Below are 24,276 nucleotides of genomic sequence, written 5' to 3'. Positions count from 1 at the left end.
ACGTCGCGCTGTTTCACCCGCGTGGTTCCCGTTCCCGTGGGAATATGGGGATAATATATAACCTATAGCCTTCCTCGATAAATGGGCTATCTGACACTGAAAGAATTTTTCAAATCGGACCTGTAGTTCTAGAGATTATCGGGTTCAATCAAACAAACAAACAAACTGACTCTTCAGCTTTAAATTATTAGTATAGATACGTGGGCCTCGGACTACCCCCTTACGCGTAAAAGCAAATATTTGTATATTTGTATATCCACAACCTCACTTAAGTAATTTGGTGCTTTCCGAAAAATAACATATAAAATTAGTTTAAAGTTTACTTTAGAAATGACAAAAAATTATTTTGTTTGAAATTTCAGATCGAAATAGTAATACCGACCTGAGATACGAGTATATAGACCAAAAGTCATAATTTTATAAAATTTAAAATTTATTGTGTATTTCAATGTTCCCACAATTGAATCCAAAAATAATTATTACATCTTGTGTAGTATGTTACAATAAACATATAGGTACTAATTTTACTTTGTGGAAAGTTTTTGTTTGTGAAAGAGTTAGGGATAAATCAAAACTAAAGAGATTATTGGGATTTGCTGCTAGTTGGGCCCCAACTTATTTTGATACAGGGCCCTAACTAATTTTGATATCCCGGGCCTCAACTAATTTTGATACAGGGCCCCTCCAAAGCACGCTACGCCACTGGTACTACCGCCTGTAAGCTACAAATTATAATAGTAGCCTGTGACTAGTGAACTGTCTATGAGTTAGTAAATGTGGCTAATATCATTATCAGCTGTAATGAATGGTTAAACCTCATAAAAGAGGTAACTATTCGGGTTGACGTGGTCTCCGAAGCCACAAGGTGAGAGAGACTTCGGTAATTTTCTTATTAGCAGAGAATTTCCTTGAGAAAAAGTTCAATATTTGACAGCCTGATCCACGATTCATACCCAGGACCTTGTGATTTAAAGTGACTTATGCACATTCCTTTTCTTACCTATGGGGTATTTTTTGTTTTATACAAATAGAAAAAATACACTTAAAATATTATTATAGTCAGTCACAATCAAAAAGTCATTTTACTAAGTGTATATTTTGTTATAAAATAAATTACTTAGCTATTGTTTTATAACAGTTCAAGGTAATCTTTAAATTTAACAAATGTCAGCCATTCTACTAAAATACTCAGTGCTCATTTCTAATAAACCACTCTCAATTAAAATAGCTACCTGACCTGAATATAATTAATTGAAAGTAGCTTCAAACATACTCGAACATTCTCTATTAAAACTGATTCCATATTCAAAACTAAATAGACTTCCATAGAACATTTCATGTACTAATATAATTAACCATGCATCAAGAGATTCTCAAGTTATACCATACAGTCTAAACACGGGAATGTATCTGAACTTACTTTATATAGGTAAGACTGTATCGGAAACTTAAGTGATTAACTATTGTTTGGAGTTCCGAGGTTTTGGAGCACAAAGCGCTGAAAGTTTCGCGATCCACATATTTTAGGACGCTGATGATATTTTATATTTTACACATTGTGCGTGGAACTCGACGGAGAATGTCTCGAGTTACATACTCACGTTATTAATGAGTTGAAAGATTATGTCATAGTTCCGTAAACATGTGACTCGACAAAACTAAGTAGCTTTTGTTATTGGCTTCAGTTGCGCGAATTTTGGATTCTATTTTTAACCGTACTTTAAGAACATTATGTGTGAAACTTGATGGAAAATGTTTTCTTAAACTTACGTTATTAATGAGATGAAAAATTACGTCATAGTTCCGTAAACATGTGCCAAACTAACTTGCTTTTGTTATTGGCTTCAGTTGCACGAATTTTGGATTCTATTTTTAACTGTAACCACTCTCTTTACATCTATAAATAAATACTCCATAATTGACAAAAACTCCATATTTGGCTACCGTACTTTAGGTAGGTACATACAATAGGTATGGGTTAACAAACTTTCAGCTTTTATAAAATGACGTAGTTCTGGCCCTTGTTGTCCAAAGTTAAGAAAAAATGCTTAGATATTTAATATTAAGACGAGTTTATTTTTTCCTTTGAAGCGATACTCATTAAAACGAACTGCCGAATTATTTTATGGCAAATTTCTTTTCGTTATAGTGATAATATTCATTTTTACAAATTTTTTCGTCGTTTAAACGCTTAAGGTTAATGGGACGCATCATTTTGGTGAATTTGAGTTACCGGAGTGGAAGATAGATAAATTGGGTTCCCAGGGGAAAGATATACGTAATCCGGAGATGACTCTTTAGTATAATCTTGCTTATCTTTTTTCTGGCGCTATTTTATTTTCTTTAGAACGTTAACGTCTTTAGCCACTGTACCAGGGTGGAAATAGTACCTAATAATAATTTTGATCTACCTGTCGGGTTAACCTTCCTTCCAGTACATATACGTATGAATTTAAGAAGCGTAATCTTAAAGTTTTGTGAAGAAGTATATTTTTTAAATCTGGTTTTGGCCTTATAAATATACTGTCATCTATTTTTTGTATATCCAGGTATGTGATACTTAGTCATATTAAATATCATGATAGGGAAAAAATCCTGAGGCAAATTTCCTACTCAATAGAATGGTAAAATGGTAAAGGCGGAAAACCCAAAAAAAATTAAATTACGCAACCAGCTACAAAAGTTTTGATGGATTGCATCGTAGCAACTACGACTACTCTGTCAAATGATAATGAAGAATTTAAGTTTTGTTGTGAAACAATTTAACGTTGGTGGTGAAAATCATTAAAACATTTGAAAACTAAAAATATGATGTTACAATCTTACACAAATCAATATTACATTACACAAAAAAATTACTTCTTACTAGAAAGCACACATAGATAATGGGGTCATTATATAGAAGTACGCATTAAAATAAACATTCGACTAACTACACCACATCGTTTAGTGTAATAAAATACGTAGTCACTCAGCGAACTTTTGGCCCGATGAGATAAAAACAATGAATGATGTCCACAAAAATTCTTACCACCTTAATCAGCTTCGGAACCTCCCGCGCGGCAGTTTATCATGAGCAAGGGGGTCGTGATAAACTACTTCTAGTTACACTGCTTATGTAGGATCACCATAAATAATGTTACGAATATCTATGGTGGAAAAAACTTGATTTATTTATATGAGTTTTTGGTCAAAGTCTATTTATATTGGCCTATTAATAATATCTTTGAACAAATTGCGATTTTTTTTGCTCAACTACGACTAAGGGCGATTCAGTGTAAGGTTACTTACAAAAGTTTGTTTGTAAGCTGCGAAAGCGAGTCCTTGCCCATCATCATTAACAATAAACAAAATTCATCGTTCAACACGAGTCTTCTCTCAGAATGAGAGGGGTTAGGCTAATAGTCCAACAAGCTGGATCAATGCAGATTAGCAGACTTCACACGTAGAGAATGAAGAAAATTCTCAGGTATCTGGTTTCCTCACGATGTTTTTCCTTTACCGTTTGAGACACGTGATATTTAATTCCTTAAAATGCTCCTATTATGGTAAATGGTAAATACGGTATATAGTAATGGAGCTTGATCCGCAGTGGCTTTAGAAGTTAGCAAGTTTCATATACTTAGCTTCATCGGCAACCCTTCACTACAGACCCTTGAAGTTATTAACGGTGTTTTTTGAAGGGTTGAGTTGTCGAATATCAGGTTACGCATTCAGGAGTATAATACTTTTTTTTTGTTTTGTTAGTAGTTATTAGACTTATTTTTTAATATTACCACTTTTTCCCCTTTCTTAGCAATTAAGACGATCGAATCTTTGATCACTTGAATTTGAGTTCGGCCCATTAATCATGGAACTATAATGATTTGATATGTAGGCATATGCAAAACACTTCCGTCTTCGACAGGTAGATTATCATGGAACGATAGGTAAACAGAACAAACCTATTACGTAACAGCTACTTGTTTAGGAAAACCTTGTTCGATCAACAGATGATTTACGAGCTTCCTCGACTTCTGTCATGATGATTGATCAGTTGTTGTCCATTATACAAAGTAGTCGCTATTTGATCACCTGCTATGAATATTATTGTGTGTATACTGTTATAGTAAAATTTGGTATTTGAATAGTAAAATTTTTAGAATAATATACGATAAAAATACAATAGTAGAGGAGCCGAAGAGGGTATTTTGAAGGAAATAATCCCCTGAATGATTACTTATATTTTCTGACGATTTCGGAAGGTAATCTTTAATTCTGTAATTTATTTGCTTACCGCTGAAAGCAAAAGCCAATCCGCAATGGGCCAGCGTGGTGTACTATTGGCCTAACCTCTCTCATTCTGAGAGGAGATTCGAGCTCAGCAGTGAGTCGAATATTGGTTGATAATGATGATGATGAACCATTTATTCTTCCTATCATCTAATCCACCTAATCTAAACAATCCCCGATGATGCTTTAGTAAATGCAAATTTAGCATTCCTGGCTTCCCTAATACAACGTTCCATTATTGCAAAAATTAAAATACTCTATACCTAATTACGGAACCCTGTAAAAAGAAATGTGGTAGCTAATGTTTTAAGAAATTTGCATGCCAGTATATGGTGAATTGTATAACCTACTTCAACTAACTATACAATTGCAAATAAATAAATTGAATTGAATTGAATTTGAATCGTACACCAGGATACATAATTGACAAACAGCACGGTTATTCTTTATGATGTTTTCAACGCAAGTCCAAGAATTTCGAATACGACGCTCGCACTTCATCATCATCAACCCATAGTCGGCTCACTGCTGAGCTCGAGTCTCCTCTCAGAATGCAAGGGATTAGGCCAATAGTCCACCACGCTGGCCCAATGCGGATTGACGCTCGACTTGCGAGTTATAAAAAATCGTTACAGAATAGCCTAGCAGGTCTTTTTTGATAATTTATATTAATACTTTTTCACAAACTAAATACGAGTAGAAGAGCAAGCGTGAAGCATCACCACAGGGTAATTTATCTCAACAGTCATCTCATCTTGCGCGCTGACTCGGGCGCTCTATCGAAATAAAATGGATGGTATACGTCCAAAGTGGAAAACCAATTTCACGTCTGCACTGAAATTCGTTTAGTGACACGAGTTTTAAATAAAACTAACAGCTTGTTAGGTTTGAACTACTGGCTACACCGCACTGCGACTGAGGTAAATTGAAATGTTGACTATAAAATACATTATTTATTTTATTTTATATTATTACTACTGTCTCGTTGGACCATTGGATAGCTTATGCGACTTCGAAGTCTTGGATCGAGCTTAGAAATGCTTTAAAATACATTTCTTTCTTCAAAAAAAATCAGTTCTGTGATGGACACAGGATGGCACTTATAATTACTTATATTATTATACTCAGTGAAGTGTTGTTTTGTTAATTGTTTACAAAAAATCGATTTTCGGTTGGTTTCTTTTTCATGTAGTTTTTAGTAAAAATGAGACAATATTGCAATATTCACTCACCGCGAAACAGAATTTTTGCAAGTAAATTATATTAAAATTTAATCAACAAAATCTCTGAGCCATAAAACGTGATCTCACCGAGTGACTACTAAGAGAGGCTCGTAAATCATCTCGGAGACTGACAAGATCTTCTAAACAAATACCTGCTAAATCTTGTTTTGCATAAAATCTTGAAAGAGTCTTAGTTTAATTATATCTGTTATATTGTACAAAAAATATGCGATTTGTGAATTAATCTTATAATTTGTAAATAATTAAAGAAAATTACTCACATTATTTCACCATTATCTACTTACTCTCCTCTTTTTCTCGTTCTGTAACGTCACTTCATAATGTCTTCAATTCATTAGTGGGGGTCGACCTAAGTCTTTTTCTACGTTTGTCGGTGCGTGGTTGCTATTTCAGCTTCTTCCTTAACGTCTTTCGTCTGTTCGAAATATTATGTGCCACTGCTGCTTCAGCTTTGCGACTCGTTGAGTTATAATAATAATAATAACCGACTTTTTTAACCGACTTCAAAAATAGGAGGAGGTTTCTCAATTCGATCGTATATATTTTTTTCGAATACGCAGAGATATCTGTGTGCCTAGTGCGAGTTTTTAATATTTTCATACTGTTACTATCTCATTGACGTAAACGCGAATTTATATGGAATAGAAACAGATGTGCAGTAGTGCCACTAGATGGCGGTGTTCCTTAGAAATTCGCGTCTACGTCAACGTAATAGTAACAGTATCAAACTGCCACTAGGCACTCTGAGCATGTGGATAACTCGCTGTTCTCCTTAAAAAATAATCTACGTTTTATTCAATATGAAATCTTTATATTGACAATATTTTTTTTTAATTGAATTGAAAAATTTTAAGCATAACTAAGATGAATTATGAAAGAGTTATACTATACTATACCATCACGTTAAGTGAAAGCCAAGCCGATAAATAACTAAAAGCATAAACGATGAAAAATAATAAAATTTCACCCCCAAAGACGGTTCAAACTCGTGAGTAGATAGCATTGTTTCCGTAATATTTCACCCGTGATGGGTAAAACTTCCCCTTATCGGTGTCAGTTTGAAAAACTGTAGTGTTTTGGCATACGATAGTAGGATCGGAATCATTCCGTTGAACACGTTCCAGATATTTGCGATTTTAGTTTTATTTACCGATACACGATACTGATTTTATTGCCAAAGGCTCGCTTTAGATTTATTTTGCACCCAAATTGTTATTTTTATGTGCAAAAATAGAATAGCTTTGAAGTATAAAATATTTTTATCGGAATTATTTAAACGTCATAGTAATTCTAAAAGTGTTAATTGCTTGTGCAATTGCAATAAAAGATGGATAGTTCTATTTATTTTTGTTATTAATATATATTTTTTTATTAAACATAACATACTAATGTTATACGCAGTGCTATTTTTTTTTCCGAATTATTTCACCACAGTATAGCTGTCCACCCCGAAAATGCACCCAGTATTATTGCCACCATTCCACGTAAGCATAATTTCTATAGGTAGCTTCTAGGATAAGTTAGCTTACGCTTCTTGTCATATTAGTCTGGTTTTAAAACATTATCATAATTCTCCAACGTAAAGCGAATTAAAGTATACGCAAATACAGGTGCATTAGCTCATAGTATAATGGAAGGATACACTGAAACGATGCTTAGAAATTAGGTGCACGATTTACATCTTCATGTAGTTAGAAATAATTGATTTTTTGTTGATTTGACTCAGACTCAAACGGGACGCGTAGACAACGCATAGCTTTGAGTCGGTCTCAAACGGGACGCGTAGACAACGCTTAGCTTTGACTCGGACTCAAACGGGACGCGTAGACAACACGTAGCTTTGACTCAGACTCCAAGGGGACGCATAAACAACGCGTAGCTTTGACTAGGACTCAAACGGGACGCGTAGATAACGCGTAGCTTTGACTCGTACTCAAACGGGACGCGTAGACAACGCGTAGCTTTAATTCGGACTCAAACGGGACGCGTAGACAACGCGTAGCTTTGACTTGGACTCAAACGGGAGGCGTAGACAACGCGTAGCTTCGATTTGGACTCAAACGGGACGGGTAGACAACGCGTAGCTTTGACTCGGACTCCAAGGGGACGTATAAACAACGCATAGCTTACCACTAGTCCACTTAGGCAATTGAAGTTTTCACATAGATTTTACTTGCAATAATCTGACATTGAAAAGTACATATTGTGATCCAGTCATCGTAGTAAGTTTAAGTTACCCTCGAAATTTAAGATACACAGCAGAATATTTCTTTAAAATTGTATTTTAAAATTCTAAAAGTTGTTTAGAAACCTACATAATTTATCCGTGTCTATTAAAATTTGAGGACTAAGGTCACTAAAATCTTTCATTTCCTATGGGTACCTACTTTGCTATTTGTATATGTTATCAATATATACAATACTCTATGGGAATGCTTATCTTATTTTGACAAAGATGACTCGATCAATTGTGCAAGTAACAAAATAAAGCAATAATCACTCAAAGCCGCTCGTGTATAACCAATTCGTTAATACGTGGACTGAAATAAATCGGCACAAGTTTACAGCCCGCCCGCTGAACCATAAACACTCGATAGTACCCGCGGACTGGAAAACGAAATGACATTTCCAATATCCGCCAGAGAATTACGTACTGATAAAAATATCATGCTTGAAACAATAGTCGTAAAGCCCGAAAAAGTAATCATTTTCTTAAACACACATACACCGATGATGTGCGGTATATATCCGGTAGGACCAGAGACTAAGTCTTTCCACTTGCGACGATCTTTGGATATCTCAGTTGCTTCTTTCATTATCATCCATCGTTTCATCCTACTTCCTACTAGTATTATAAACGCGAAAGTTTGTATGGATGTTTGTTACTCTTTAAAGCCGCTACTACTGAAGCGATTTGGCTGAAATTCGGAATGGAAATAGATTTTATTCTGGCTTAACACTTACTTACTTACTTTTTATCCTGAAAAAATCTAAGCGCTATTTGCGAAAACTGATGATTTTGATGATATGAATGTTTGTTACTCTTTCACGTCTCGACTACTGAACCGAATTAGCTGAAATTTGGTAGTGAGATATATTATAGCATGGATGTTAATCCATGCAAAAATCCATAGCCTATGTGTTAATATAACATAGGCTACTTTTTATACCGGCAAAATCCATGGCTCCCGGGGGATTTCTGAAGAACTAAATTCCATGCGGACGAAGTCGCGAGCGTCCGCTAGTATCTACTAATTCATCAGTTCAGGTTTTTCTTGACTTGGTATTTATTGACAATATCCCACTTATGGTTCAGAAAAAAAAAATTGCTTTGGCTTTACTCTTTTAACATTTCCATCATCTTCGCCTTGTAAATAACTGTCGTTAGTTTCCTGAAATGTCCTGGTTATGGTTCAGGAAAAAATTGCTTTACTTTTTTAACATTTCCATCATCTTCGCCTTATAAATCAACTTCGTAAGTCTCCTGAAATTCATCCTCTCTACCTCTAATTATACGTTTATAAACTAATCATAGTGTGATCATAATATTGCAAAAATAGCTTTGGGTTTATGTAGTTAAGTAACGCGACCACGATTTAGAGGAACTACCCTTCCCGTCCTTTTTAAAAGCACTGGCAACCCTATAGGTTTTCATGACTGGTACTAAATATTTAGTACTTAATTTTTTCTTACTGCTATGTAATGCAAACAGTATGTAGGTACGACGCTGTTACCACTAGATTATGAATATAATAAATATCAAAAATTATCATTCACACAAGCAATAATCACTCAAACCATTCGTGTAAAACCAATTCGTTATAGGGAGTGAAATAAATCGTTACAACTTTACAGTCTCGACCGCTGATCCGTAAACACTCGATAGCACCTATCCGCGAACTGGAAAAAGTATATTTCGTATATCCACTACAAATAAACATCAACAAAGTTGTATAAAAATACAAGTATCGTGATGTAGGTACAAGTTAGAAAAACTATTAGGTACCTATATAATGTATATTGTCTTCTTAATTTTTTACTAGCCACTCATCATCCGACCACGTGTTGGTCAGTTTTTCATTCAGGTAAGGTCAGGTCAACACACGATCAGTTTTTCGGATGTCCTGCTGTTAGACTTATTGGAAGATGAGTGGGTAGCATAACGATCCTTGGGCTCTGAAACAAAATATTTATTCATGACGATACTGCTTCAACTTTGTGTATGTGATTTCATGCTGAATCGGACCAATTTATGAACTTAGCTAACCATAGTAATAGGCCGTTTTCCTTCCTTCTTCCAGACTTCGGTGCATCCTAGAACCAATATCCCCCTGAAATGAAGAATTTCTCTGGAGTTTACCAATTCGGCTACGCTTTATTAAGTATCTATTCTTGAATAGGTATTCATTCATTATCATTAAAATCCCATATTTGGCTCACTACAGAGCACGTGTCTCCTCTCAGAATGATACGGGTTAGCCCCTAATCCACCACGCTGGCCTTAAATGTGGATGTGGATTGGCAGACTAATTGGGGTTTTTTTTAAAAACCCCAATTAGTGAAATAAGTAACGCAAATTTTTGAAACGCTGTTTATTTTATTTTTAATTATAATAGAAAGTTTAAAGTATATCTACTTCTTTTCACTATATTATGTCCCAGTGACTTCAAATACGTAACAGCGAATGTAATCCTCGTGATAATTCATTCATCCGGATTCAAAACAACGCCCTCCGAATCAAAGGCAGAGGTCATATTCACTCGGCTATCACGTCTCGTAATCGTAGTATATACGTTCATATTAATATTAATGATAATGATTACTCGCAAGATACTACGTATATTAGGTATTAAATTAAATATAATTAATAGCTAATATACGCTCAGAATAAGGTTCAGGCATTCTAAGTACTAATTTTGTATGAAGCCTGACGCGAATGTGTGCGGCACCCTCATATAAAACCACGCCCACTACTCAGTTTTATGTATAACTTTCCTCGAGCCGGTAGTAATCAAACGCGTGAGTTTGCATAAAGCACGCTCCATTCGTGCCGTATTAAAATAATATTGGGCCGCAAGCTTTGCTGTTGAGATCCTTATATTTCAACGACACGACGACGTTTAAATATGAACACTATCAAGACTTGGTAATTATCTTAATATATAAATGCAAAAGGTCATTCATCACGATATCTGGAAAACCGCTTGACGTACAGCATGGCTATTGTCTAATGCTAGCCACAAACGGTCAATTATTCTCACGTTTCTGTAGCGCCCACGACTATAATTAATCGTGTGTTGGTCACTGCGTACATGACTTGTATAATAGTATGCCGCGTGGGTACTGCCGTTTGCTTTGGTTATTTTTTATCTCCGTATTCCCAATGTGAACGGGTGAAACCACGGGGGTCAGTTAGTATGTACCTATTTATAAAGGTAAAATAAATATTGCCACCGCAATAAATATTTTCTCGCAAATTATTCACGATTCGATCGTGACAGCATCGTGTAGTATAAACGTCCATATCCCAAATAGTATTTCGTTTGCACAAACAAACCATAAATTTGGAGATTTAAAAAGCTTTTATCTCTTTGTTTGCCGCGTTGTTTGGCGCAATACTGTGGAATAAAACGTGCTGTGAAAATTATAGATAGATGCATACATTAAAGTGTCCTTTTTTAACTATTTTTAAACACCCGTAACAAAACGTAAAGATTGTAACATTAAAATAATTACCAAATACCAACCGAGCCTAATTTACTCGTATTTTTTTTTATTTAGAAAGAATACAATAAGGAACTTAAGTTAACTTATCCTAATAACTATACAAATCATGCCCACGTGGAATGGTGGCAAGAATACTGGCTGCATAAAATGGATTAAGAGAACAAATACGGAAAACGAATGTATGCGGCCGGCCTAAAATGAAAAAAAATTCCCTTCATAAGGACAACCATCTGTCAGTCCAAGCTTGTTCAGTGAATTATTCAAAGTATAAAAGTAGTTTTATATATCGCATCTGGTAAATTGTCATAAAAATTATGCATATCTACGTGATATAAACTTTTAAACAACCAGAAAGCCGGGGAGCTGAATTACTAACACAATGTTATGACATTCTACCGCGTAAAAACGTAGCGTAAAGCTTGGTGCTTCATTACGTTATATTCTAAGAAAAATAGAATGATACAGTCTTTAACTTTTATAATTACTGTCACATAGCATTATTTTTTAGTAAAGATTATCATACCTACATTTATCATACTTTATTATCACTACAGGAGATAGACCAGTGTACATGACTTCTACCTTCGATTTGTAGGGTGTTGGTTCGAATCCGATCCGGGGCATGCACCTTCAACTTCTCAGTTATGTGCATTTTAAGAAATTAAACCATCACTTGTCTCAAACGGTGGAGGAAAAACATCGTGAGGAAATCTGCATACCTGAGAATTTACTTGATTCTCTACGTGCGTGAAGTCTGCCGATTCGCATTGGGTAGGAGTGGTGGACTACTGGCCTAGCCCCCCTCTCATTCTGAGTGGAGACTCGTGCTCAACAGTGAGCCGAAAATGGGTTGCTAAAAATGACTAATTTCATGTCGATTATTATCCTTAAAATCTCTAAAGTCAAACATTATAACCCTAATTATTTATGGTTTAAATTATTATGGCTAATATTTTTCATAAAAAGTGCTACGACAGTGCAAAATAAGTCGATGTTCACAAAGACGCCTGAAACAATTTTGTAGCAGACAATTGACTTACATTTTCCAATATCGCCAGGCTATTATTATTTTTTAATCTGGTCTAGAAAATTCACCTTAAGTAAGGTCGGAAATTAAATCCTTTTTCTAACTCGTACCGTAATAAAATAAGATATCGCACGTTTTATCTTTATAACGGGGCTGTTACTCGTTGGCATATTAATTATCTCGGCAGAATTATGTGGATTCACGCGAATAAAAACGTGGGTCGCCGTTGCAAAAAGTAAGGTGGAATAAATTTTACTTAAGTGATGCAACTAATTTAAACTTATGAATTTTTCATGTATATTTTCAATTTTGCATTTAGAATTCCTTTTATTCTAGTAGACTTCGTATTTTTTTCTAATAGAATATGTGGAACTATTGTCGGTGATTTGGCTTGCGTGTAAAAGTGTATTTTCTATCCCTGGGTACAGGTTCTCTAATTGATACGTTGTATGTTTTTTTCCGTACTCATCTATGTAATATTTCTTGAAGATCAGAGAGTAAGCCCGCTTTCGCACAAGATTTTTTTATACGGACGTTAAAAAAGCGTTCAAATACAACAAATGTATTCTAAGAATATGTTTACACGACAGCGTTTTTAAAACACGACGGTTTTTTATGGAGTAGTGTTGCATTTTGAATTTTGGGCGTTGGAAAGAGACCTTCATTCAACTTCATACTATATGCTACGCCCGCCAACGCTGGGTTTTAGCGTAACGCTTTTTTATATCATAATGAGGTCTGACGTGAAATCATGAAAAGAATTTCACTTTTTTTGATTGTATATTATTATATAGGTATTATCTACTCGTGCCCGCTAACCCATATCAAAATTGCGTGGCGTTTCTAAACGTATAAAAGAGGCCTATCTCTATTATCGTTAAAAGTACGCTAAATAAGATGATTATTACTAATGTTACATTGATGTATTTATAGTATAGTATAGATCTATCCAAGGCCGTGATCAACGGTGATTGAGCGATAAACTAACTTTTATAATATTTAGTATTAGTTTATGAGGCGAGAAAAATCCTAAAGAAATCCGGATCTAGTCTGGTGGCTGCAAAAATAATATTTTCTCTGCAGATTTATTCTTTTCCTGAAAAATAGATAAGCCCCGCTTAGAATGCTGGACGCATCATTGGGCACGATGGATATTGCTTTTTGTTTCACGTGAGGTCTTTTCAACTGCAGCGTATAAGATTTTCTAAAAGACGGCCTTTTGTTCTATAAATATAGTCGTTATCTATCTATACATAATAAACTTCACGGCTTTCTCTATAAGTATAATAATTTCATATGTTTAATGGTCAAATAATAAAATTCCCGCACTAATAGAAAGCTATATTTTTCCGTATTCACATGGAATTAAGAACAATGAGGGTGAAATCGCGACGCATCTATTACTGTTTGTTACTTTGTTACACTGATTATGATAAAATTTCCAATACGCCGTTGTCCGGGGCAAAGAAAACAACATAGTGTGACTCACATACAGAAACAAATTCTCGATGGATAGAAGATTAATTGACAAGGATCTGAATGTGTGCATGTGAATGTGAATTCCCGGAATAAAGCTGTTGGCCAATAGCATATCTGCCAATCATCTTCGAATCACTACACAGCTCGAACTATCATTAAAAAAGGAGGTTGGCGAAAGTGGGAGTCACACTCTGAAGTATCGTATACCGATTCATTTGTATTAGATAAAACTATTATTTTTTAAGATGCTTGTAAAAAAATATTTAGATTTTAAAGAACGGGAATGAAAAGAAAAAAACGTGTATTTTATTAAAAAATATTCTACTTGTTGCCTACGACCGAAACGGCTTGTTGTATTTATGACACAATCACGCAGTTGTATGTCAGCGGCGGTGTTTTTCACGTTAAAGTATGATTACCTACGAATTTTATGGTATATTTTTTTTCTTCCTGCTTTTCAAGACTGCTTACCATTTGCTTTTTTCTTAGTTTAATCACGATAAACAACTATTAATAGGTTTCCACTATGTACGCTGCTTCTATCTGCTAGTCCCAAAATACATGCAATCTCGCCATTCTTCTTTACATATAATAAAACTGGATACCACGACATTTTTGATTGACATTCACCAACACCTAACACCCCGATTAACTTACACAATTTAGTGCAACACTTTTAAAATTGATTACATGAATAAAGTCATAATAAAAATGCGAGCAAACTGAGTTCATAGTATAAAAATACCAACAAAGTAGCAGGCAATCATAACTTAACTATCAACTCGGAGATTTGAGCAAAAAGAAGCGATAACAGCACGCCCTGTCGTTTACCGTTACGACCCAACTTCTAACGAGCTGCCATAAACTAGATATTTACTCACTGAACCTTTCAAGGTGCTAGCGTACAAAGATATGACTCATCACACTTTGTTAGTTCGACTTTTGAGCTTGTTTTAAGTCATTTGGAAGCTAATACAATAATACTTAACACCTATACATATAATTAAAATTGTAACAGGTCAAACTCTGTACATTGAAGATATTTTGTTTTTTTTGTCTGTCTGTCCGTGTTTTTGTTGACCGGGCATCACGCTGAAACTACTTAATGAATTACAATGAAACTTGGCACGATTTGGGATCATAATACGAAGAAGGTTTTTGTAGTGAAAATAAAATCAGAAGAGGATAACATAGGGGTTGAAAGTTTCTATGAAAAGTCCTTAATTTTACCCCTAAAGGGCTAAAAAGGGTTTGACTTATTATTTTTTATTTAAATCGTTCCTGTTTTGAGTTATATTTTTGTAAAATGAATAGTGGACTATTTATTAAATATATATAAAACATGCGAAAATATAAATAGAAGAGGGCGAAACAGGGGTTTAAAGTGTATTTTCTCATGTTCATTTTAAGGCCCACACGTGTAATAAACGATATTTTTTTCCATTATTAAAATAAATCATGCCATGTTTGGAATATTATCTTTTCTCTCATAGCCTAAGTTTTTATCAGAGTAAACTGAATTTTAACCACAGTTGCTAACATTATTTTATGTTTTTTTACCCTAAAACTTGTACGCAGTGTTGTGCAGAAGATATTAAGTAAATGCGCATTGCAAAAGATTTTCAAGACATTAAAGAAAGTAAATAGACATAAGTAAGTACGTACGAGGACACTTGAAGAATGTGAATGTAATTTTTTTTCTTCATAACAGGTAATAAATTTTACCTATAATACGTACCTCTTACACCATTGAGAATACATAAAATATTATATTATTATCTGGAACGTCTTAAGTAGGCACTTCGCGAAGTTAACAAATGCAAAAAGTCGTAATGGGATTTTGATATTTGTTGTTTTACAATAAAGCCCATTCTTCTGTGAAAGAATTCGGTATGACTTGTTTTTTTGACGGTACAATAAAAACAATCGTTAAAGGTTTTCCAATTAGAGCTCCGAAAGCAAAACATTTCCATAATTTGTGTATACCTACTCGCATTCTGATGTTATGCCGAATAAGAACCAAATATTTGATATTTTAGATTTTTATTTTTATTCTTTACAAGTTAGCCCTTGATTACAATCTCACCTGATGATAAGTGATGATGCAAACCAAGATGGAAGCGGGCTAACTTGTTAGGAGGAGGATGAAAATCTACACCCCTTTCGGTTTCTACACTACATCGAACCGGAACGTTAAATCGCTTCGCGGTACGTTTTTGTCGGTAGGGTGGTAAAAATAGCCACGGCCAAAGCCTCCTACCAGCCAGACCTGGACCTATTAAGAAAATCTGAATCGGCCCAGCCGGGGATCGAACCCAGGACCTCCGTCTTGTAAATCCACCGCGCACACCACTGCGTCACGGAGGCCATCAATATAGATGTACATAAAGTATTAATATGTTTCATTTACAAAATCGTTTATGATTTATAAATGAGTGAGTTAGTTGGAGTATGTAGATTTGAGTCACATTCAACGGTAGGGGGCATTTGCTTTGTCAGTCAAATATTCCAAATTTAAACAAATATGCCGAATAGAACTTCCAATAGCCAGACATTGTATGTATGCTAAATGTTTATCAGCTTAAACCATCGGAAAGTACAGTAGTTAATTATGGAATTTGGACTTTGGTGGCTTTTGAGCGTTTATAAAACGTATGTTTTTGACGTGACAACGTCTTCTAATTCGATGAACCTAACTGCACGCTCGAAAAAAGATGACGTCATGCGTCGTTCCTCGATCTAAGAAATGAAGTATATTCTGGCTATGAAGATTATTAAACAGTATAGAAAAACGAACATTTTTTCTTGAAAAAATGCGACCATTCCATCAGTATTTTCTTATGACGTTGTCACGGTCAACTATCGTCAGTAAATCGACTTTACAGACAACCGATTTTTTTAAATACATTTTTACTGACCATAATATGGGATAACATGTCCCCACACTCCATTCACTAACTCGTAGCTTCTCGATAACCCTTTGAAAAAGACCGTTAAAGATCAATTTTTAAGAATTTCTTCCTTCATAAAATGAGGTATGTTTATCTATAGGAACTGCTTAGTCCATAAGAAAATTTTATTAAGCTCAAGTACAGACAAAACATAGAAATATCTCACAGAGTGTTCCAAGTTTAAAATACTCAGCTAGGTCTTATTAAACGAGGCACGTTTAGTTCACGTTCAATTCAAAGTCTTATTCCGTTACGTATGCTACGAACTTAGACTGATAATTTTAGGAGACGTAGTTACTCGTATCTGTATAGTGGGAGTGTTTGAGACTGACGTCGTTTGGCAGCGAAGCTAACGGTTACAGATAGGGGGATTCGTTCTCGGTAATCCGAATGGAAAATGTTTCGATGGTACTTAAATATTTAGGTACGTTGTGTTCAAGAATACACACAGTAGGTACACTAAAATCAAGGGTTGGTTTGACTGTCTTCGGATATGTGCCGGATAGGTTATTCACAAGTTTTGTCTTTGTCATTTGACGTAATGTAAGCGAGTGAATAACTTCACGGTTCTTATACTATATAGAAGCAGGTGTTACTTTCCGGAAGTTTATCATGAATGTATAATATTTAAAAACCATGCGACAACGTCACCCAGGTTCGAAAAAATACTCTCTACGTACGTAGAGCCGAAACCGGAGCATCCTCAGGAAATGCAATTGCACGTTGTAGAGTCAACATCTCCTGAGGCAACTCTCTACAATAATATAAATATAATAGTAAAATCTCAAATTGCGAATAAATGTATAGAATTCGACCAGTTTCATAATAAGTATAGACTATGATGGGAGATAGAAGACCAACTGTTCAGGCAAATTAAAGGAATTCTTTTGTTTTATTTTTTTTGAAAAAAGATTTTTTTTTTACCTACAAGCTGAGCGGAAGATCGATTTTATTCAAATTTGTACGGACCCTTCGGTGACCGAGTTCAACTCACACTTGTCTGGTTCTTTGCACCCAAAAACCCTCGTAGTTTCCAACTACCCAATCCTTTATAAACCGCTTAGGAGAGATTCTAGAAGGTTTACAAAGGCAAATCGACTGATATCAAATCGGACTAATAGCATTAGTCTTATTGGTCTAATCCGATGACATAAGGTTTTCTGTTATCTACCTGTATACAGGTACCTAAACGTTACGAGCCATAAGGCGGAATTATATTTGTCGACATGTCACAACACATAAGTGTAAACGTTGTCTTAAAAAATGTATGATAGCGATTCTGTTCTGAAGAGTCAGGCCACGACACGTCAGAAAATTATAAATCCGGCTTCAATGTAAACACTTGCCATCACGTCATGACACGACACGTGGCGTCACGTCAGCCAAATATAAATCCGCCACCGTCACGTTGTCTTTATTTCATTCCCCCGATTATTACTAAGTATAGGTACAGTGTAGTAAACAAAGACGCAATCCTCTGAGGGCCGAGTCCTAGTTAATAGTTTGATTACTTGTTCTCAGGCACGGTGAACACGCTCAAGTCCCTTCAAATCCACGTCCCAAAAGCGGTGCTAACAGGCCGAGACGCCGAACTTATGTGTACATACGAGTTGGAAGGCGCACAGTTGTATTCAATACGCTGGTACAGAAACATGATTGAGTTCTACCGGTATGTGCCGAAGGAGTCGCCGGCTACCAAAGTGTTTCCTGTAGCTGAAATTAAAGTTGACGTGAGTATTGTATTCTCATTATCATTATCAGCCTATTTAACGGTCCCACGGAATCAGGCCTCCCTCCTTATAGGGATATAAAGCTTAGACTCACCACTTTGTCATTATCAGTCTATTTAACTGCCCACTGGTCAGGCCTCCCTCCTTATAGGGATATGGGGCTTAGACTCACCACATTGCTCCAATACGGGTTGGCAGGCTTAGGATGATAAGTTCTTTACCACTATCAGATGTTAATGATAATGATTTGGATCGACGATTTAACGTACTCTTCGAAGCTCACACCACTAACTTCCTCACTCCGGGCTGAGAATTAAAATGAAAGTTTGTTAGACGAAAGAAATCAGTATCTTTTATACGAGTAGGACCAAGGTCATCCGAAACCATATATGCTAACCAGTAACCACTTGGGGGTTAAAAAGCTTGTGCCTACATATTTGTTGACCCCTAACACAAAATGGTGAATGGTGGTGGTTGTGTGTGTGGCATCGGAACTTCCGACGAACCGATTTTGCACGTCCAATAGTAATTTTTTGGAACCCCCAAACTCAAAATCGTCTTCAAATCAATCGTTTGGAACCTTCTTCACGCGTATTCAACTCGCATTTTGTGCCATTTTATAAACGGAGGTCCTGGGTTCGATCCCCGGCTGGGCAGATTGAGATTTTCTTAATTTGTCCAGGTCTGGCTGGTTGGAGGCTTCGGCCATGGCTAGTTACCACCCTACCGGTAAAGACGTACCGCCAAGCGATTTAGCGTTTCGGTACGATGCCGTGTAGAAACCGAAAGGGGTGTGGATTTTCATCCTCCTCCTAACAAGTTAGCCCGCTTCCATCTTAGACTGCATCATCACTTACCATCAGGTGAGATTGTAGTCAAGGGCTAACTTGTAAAGAATAAAAAAAAAATGCGAAATCTTTATATATACTTATGACCAATATTGCCGTTCTCTTCAATCATCTGAAATACTGAAGGAGGAGTGGGTATGACGAATTTTAATTAATTAATATTTAAGGCTCAATAATTAATGTTTAATTTTACAATACTAGTATATTTAAAATAACTATTGTTCTATATCATTTAGGTAGCAGCATCCGACCAGAACCGGGTGGTACTGACGGAGGTAGACCGAACACTGACGGGCGAGTACCAGTGCGAGGTATCTGCTGATGCCCCTCTGTTCCACACAGACATCAAGGCAGCAGAGATGGTAGTAGTCGGTGAGTTTACGTTCACTTGTATATTTTTATCAAATTACCGTGATAGCGCAGTGAATATGACCTCTGCCTTCGATTTGAAGGGCGTAGGTTCGATCCGGTCCGGGGCATGCATCTCCAACTTTTTAGTTATGTGTATTCGAAGAAATTAAATATCACGTGTTTCAAACGGTGAAGGAAAACATCGCGAGGAAACCTGCACCTGAGAGTTTTCTCAATTCTTTAGGTGTGTGAAGTCTGCCAATCCACATTGGGCGAGCTTGGTGGACTATTTCCTCCCTCCCATTCTGAGGGGAGGCTCGTGCTCAACAGTGAACCAAATATGGGTTGCTAATGATGATAGGTAGGTATATTTTAATCCATATAGGAGGAATGGCAAAAAATCCACCACCCCTAAATGACAATCACCACCACTTTGTCAAGGGTGTAGCGACAAATCTTTAATCCATAAATTTTAAAAGCTGAATGTTTGGCATCTTGCTTCTGCTATAGGCATGGTAGGACACCATGGAGTTAGAACCGTAGTGGCTTTCGGAAAATCAAGGTTTAGAAATATAAAGAAATTTATTTATACCCTTTATTTGAACATCACAAAACAAAGAAACAAATAAGAAGTAGAATACAAAAATGTGGAGGCGGCCTTATCGCTTCTAACGATCTCCTAACGACCTGGAAATATTAGAGGGAAATATTATATACCTGTCAGCTCTTTGTTGATAATTAACTTTTCTTTAAAGCGTCTCACACCATCTTAAATTTAATAGTTTATAATTACAGTTATTTTTTTAACTATTCTAATATCCAATATGTTTTATGAAAGAGGACGCATATTTGCGAAAAAAGATAAGTAAAAATTTACTTAAATATAAAACTATATCAAAATCGCGTCATTGGTTTGCAAGAAAACAAAAATACATATATAAATTTCAAACTACCACAAAGAACATGCAAAAATACAGTCCTAATCCTTGATATTTTTATACTTAACGAAGACATCCATTGATATTGCATTTAAAAAAAACATATATTCGTTTATTTACACATCTTATTTAAACAAGAAATGCTCTTTTAAATGTATGTAATATGTATCACTTAACAAAATTTACGTAATTATAATAAATAAATATACTTAAATAAATAAACAATACACATCACTATCTAGCCCCAAAGTAAGCATACAGAGCAGTTTGTGTTATGGGTACTAAGATAGTTGATATTATAAAATTCATGTACATTTATATACTACATATAAATACTTATATAATGTATAAATACACACAGACACTGGAAAAAACCCATGTTCATCACATGAATATTTTCCAGTTGTGGGAATCGAACCCACGGCCGTGGATGCAGAAAGCAGGGTCACTACCCACTGCGCCACGCGGCCGTCAAAATTTACTTATTTATTGAATTAGTACACCCCAAAAAAGCTGCGATCGCTAAAAAATAAAGCGTTTGCAAACCATTAATACTTGAAATGTTCCGTGAAACGAAAATTACGTCTACAAATCAAAAGCCGAAGCGAAGCGAAAGATTTAGTATGCACAGGTCATTTAAAGTCACTGGAATGGCGAATTATTTTGGTGTTTGTTTATTTATGTATCACCTTTACGCGATGTGAGAAAATAAGTTATTCGTTAAAAAAAACTCACCTGGTCTTCGTTTAGTTCGTTGTTTTCAAATGTACCAATCTTAGCGCAAATAGCGCAATTCATATATTAACAAACGCCATCTAGTACTAATTTTCATTTAGTATCACAGTCGAGAATTTTGTAAATATATCTAAAACTAGTCCTTATCTACGTACAAGGTAAATTGTATTTTGTTACTAAATAGAATATCTATCAGGAGTTTTAACATACAATTCAATACTATTAATTCCGTATATACTTGAAACTTTATCAAATATTTATAATTTACCCGTTTCTGTGCGAACTGCTTTAACAAATCATTTAAACAAATATTATTTATATAGTCCACATACATGTCTTATCGTATTTCCAACATACAAAAACTGATCTCCTTATAAACTGCTAGATGGCGCTATGTAACCAAACGTAACACAATAACGCTCGGTATTACGTTGTTTGGTTTTTATATATGTGGCATGTCATGGCCAGGTTTTCTCATATTATGAAAGATAAAAGTTAGTCGGTTCTTTCTCCTACCAGCACTCTCCTCTAACGATGTTTTGTATAAAAAGCAAGTGAATTCGAAACTCGCAGTTGCGAGCTATAAAAATATCGTTACTTAATAGCAGCCTAGCAGGTCATTTTAATACCAGGCAAATATAGAGTTAAAACCGTCGCTTAAGTGTTCTTTGTAAATTCAAGACATATCCAATGACACCATGTTAATTTTTCTATCTAAGCTCCACCACCTTAGTAAATACACCTTAATAAAGCTATTAGTAAACACTAATAACATATTAATAGTTAAAGCAAGCAATGAAAAAGAAACGTCATTATAACTGAGGGTACGGCAAAATTTTAGAAGTTATTATTCCGTGCATAGTTGAAGGGAGCGCAGAAGCGGAAAATATTCATAATTTAGTAAAACAAACTGGATCAACAACGTTCCCTAAACTCGAACTTTGCTCGCGTGTTTACGAATTCGAAAAAGGTTCAAGGCCGTTCACCCCTCCCCACCCCGACTCTCCCAGTAGAATAAACACCTCAGCATTTATTGTATAAAAGGAAACTGTTAGGGTTAAAAGCTTTATTCCGTTTTATTCTGATTGCTTTTCGTAAGTTTTGGGACTCTTTGTTTTGATGCATAGAGCTACGAATTCAGGGCGCTTTTTGTTTCTATTCTTTGCATTAAATGAACTATTATTATTTACTTTTATTTAAAATAAATGAAAAATTAAAACTCATTAAATGCAAAGAGTATGCTTACATCTTCCTGCTATCTTTAATTGCACCTTCATTAAATGTAAAGTGAAATTACACTCAAGTAATAAAAATAAAAATAATTAAAAAGTTCATTACGTAATCTCTAATTCTGATAAAACCAAACTATTTTAGTTTTATTTTAGCCCAGGACTTTTATGATTTTCAAAATATTGCATTACATTTTTATGTTTCGTTAATATGTACTAATTTAACTCGCTAAGATTTAAGTGCCCGTATTAGTCTCCCTTGAACTTTTTAATTTTATTTTATTATAATAGCTAAGCACTTTATCCATATTAACATTCCAAATTTAACTTTTAAAGTTTAAGTATACGCAATGAAATTTAAATTGCTTTCAAAAACTATAATAATGTCGTTAAATCTGAAAAGTTAAAGTTTGCTGTGAGAGCTCGTATGATGACAATCCAGAAAATTTGGAATTTGTAACGAAGTTTTGACGATAAGTATGTAAGTGTAAGGGCCCTATCACATCAGCGTAGAGTCACAGACTAAATCTATACTCTATACTACAATATATATAACTGAAGGGATTGTTTGTTTGTTTGTTTGATTGAACGCGCTAATTTCAGGAACTACTGGTCTGATTTGAAAAATTCTTTCAGTGTTAGATAGCCCATTTATCGAGTAAGACAAATACAAGATATATTATCTCCGTACTCCTACGGGAACGAGAACCACGCGGGTGAAACCGCGCGGCGTCAGCTAGTACATAATGGTACAACTTACAAGATTCTCTAACGATTGTTCTATATCTCGACATTGTGAGTTTAATTGCTCCATTGTTATTGTACTCTTGTACTTGTACTAACTCACATTGTTTTCTAGTTATAAAAAAATCGTAACAGAATAATATTGCAGAAGCAGTATTCTGTTTCGACGATACAACTCGTGTGTTTCAACAATTTACCTTTACCTTTCTCACTCTGCTATCATGTCAGATAGAGATAGAAGTGATGCGCTTGTAACATAATGCGGGTGACAATTTCACCGTTATACAGGTAATTATAACCCGCACTACGCCACAGCGCACGAGCTATAGCCAGTTATAAAACATCATTACAGAATAACGCTTCTGGTTGATGTTCGAACGTTACGAACGAACACAGCGTAGACGTATAACGCGGTGTGTGACCGAATCGGCGTAGCATTTGCGTATACCCGTAGCACCCTGTAGCTAACTCGTACGCTCTACATTCGCCGCGTCATGCAAAATGTAGATGTATCCAAATTCCTGCATGGCACGTTTCCTGTATCGATGTTGGTTTTGTCCCGCAAAAAAGGGACTTCCCTTCATTCACGGCGCGTGAACGCGAGTGTACACTCATAACAATGACAGTGACAGTAATATTGTCGCCCATTTTAGTCTGATCCACATGTGCTCTTTAGTACAAAAAAAGTTCTCCGTCTCTAAGGTTGAGGTAGGTTGAGGTCATTCGATTCGGAATTGAATGTAGATAGTTTTTGAAAAAAATGTAGGCCCGCTCGCAAAATTTGCAAAAGTTATAAACAACTAGCGGACGCCCGCGACTTCGTCCGCGTGGAATTCAGTTTTTCTATGTGTTAATCCAGAGTAAAATCTATTTCCATTCCAAATTTCAGCCAAATCGCTTCAGTAGCCGCAGCGTAAAAGAGGAACAAACATACTTAGACACTTTCACACTTACACACAAACTTTCGCCTTTATAATATTAGTGTGATTAACTAAAAATAA

General features: G+C 35.4%; 1 protein-coding gene across 1 annotated transcript in view; it reads left to right on the top strand.

Moving 5' to 3' along the window:
• Positions 1-24,276, top strand: part of LOC112044393 (uncharacterized) — a 158,133-nt gene that overhangs the window by 113,889 nt on the left and 19,968 nt on the right. The window contains exons 3-4 of the mRNA XM_024080223.2: positions 18,222-18,430; positions 19,515-19,650. Of these exons, the coding sequence (XP_023935991.2) occupies positions 18,222-18,430; positions 19,515-19,650 (345 nt within the window). The remainder of the gene's footprint in view (positions 1-18,221; positions 18,431-19,514; positions 19,651-24,276) is intronic.

Source organism: Bicyclus anynana, chromosome 2 (genome assembly GCF_947172395.1).
Source record: "Bicyclus anynana chromosome 2, ilBicAnyn1.1, whole genome shotgun sequence".
NCBI lineage: Eukaryota > Metazoa > Arthropoda > Insecta > Lepidoptera > Nymphalidae > Bicyclus > Bicyclus anynana.
Note: the sequence above shows the minus strand (reverse complement) of the source record. Positions and strands in the feature narration are given on the sequence as shown.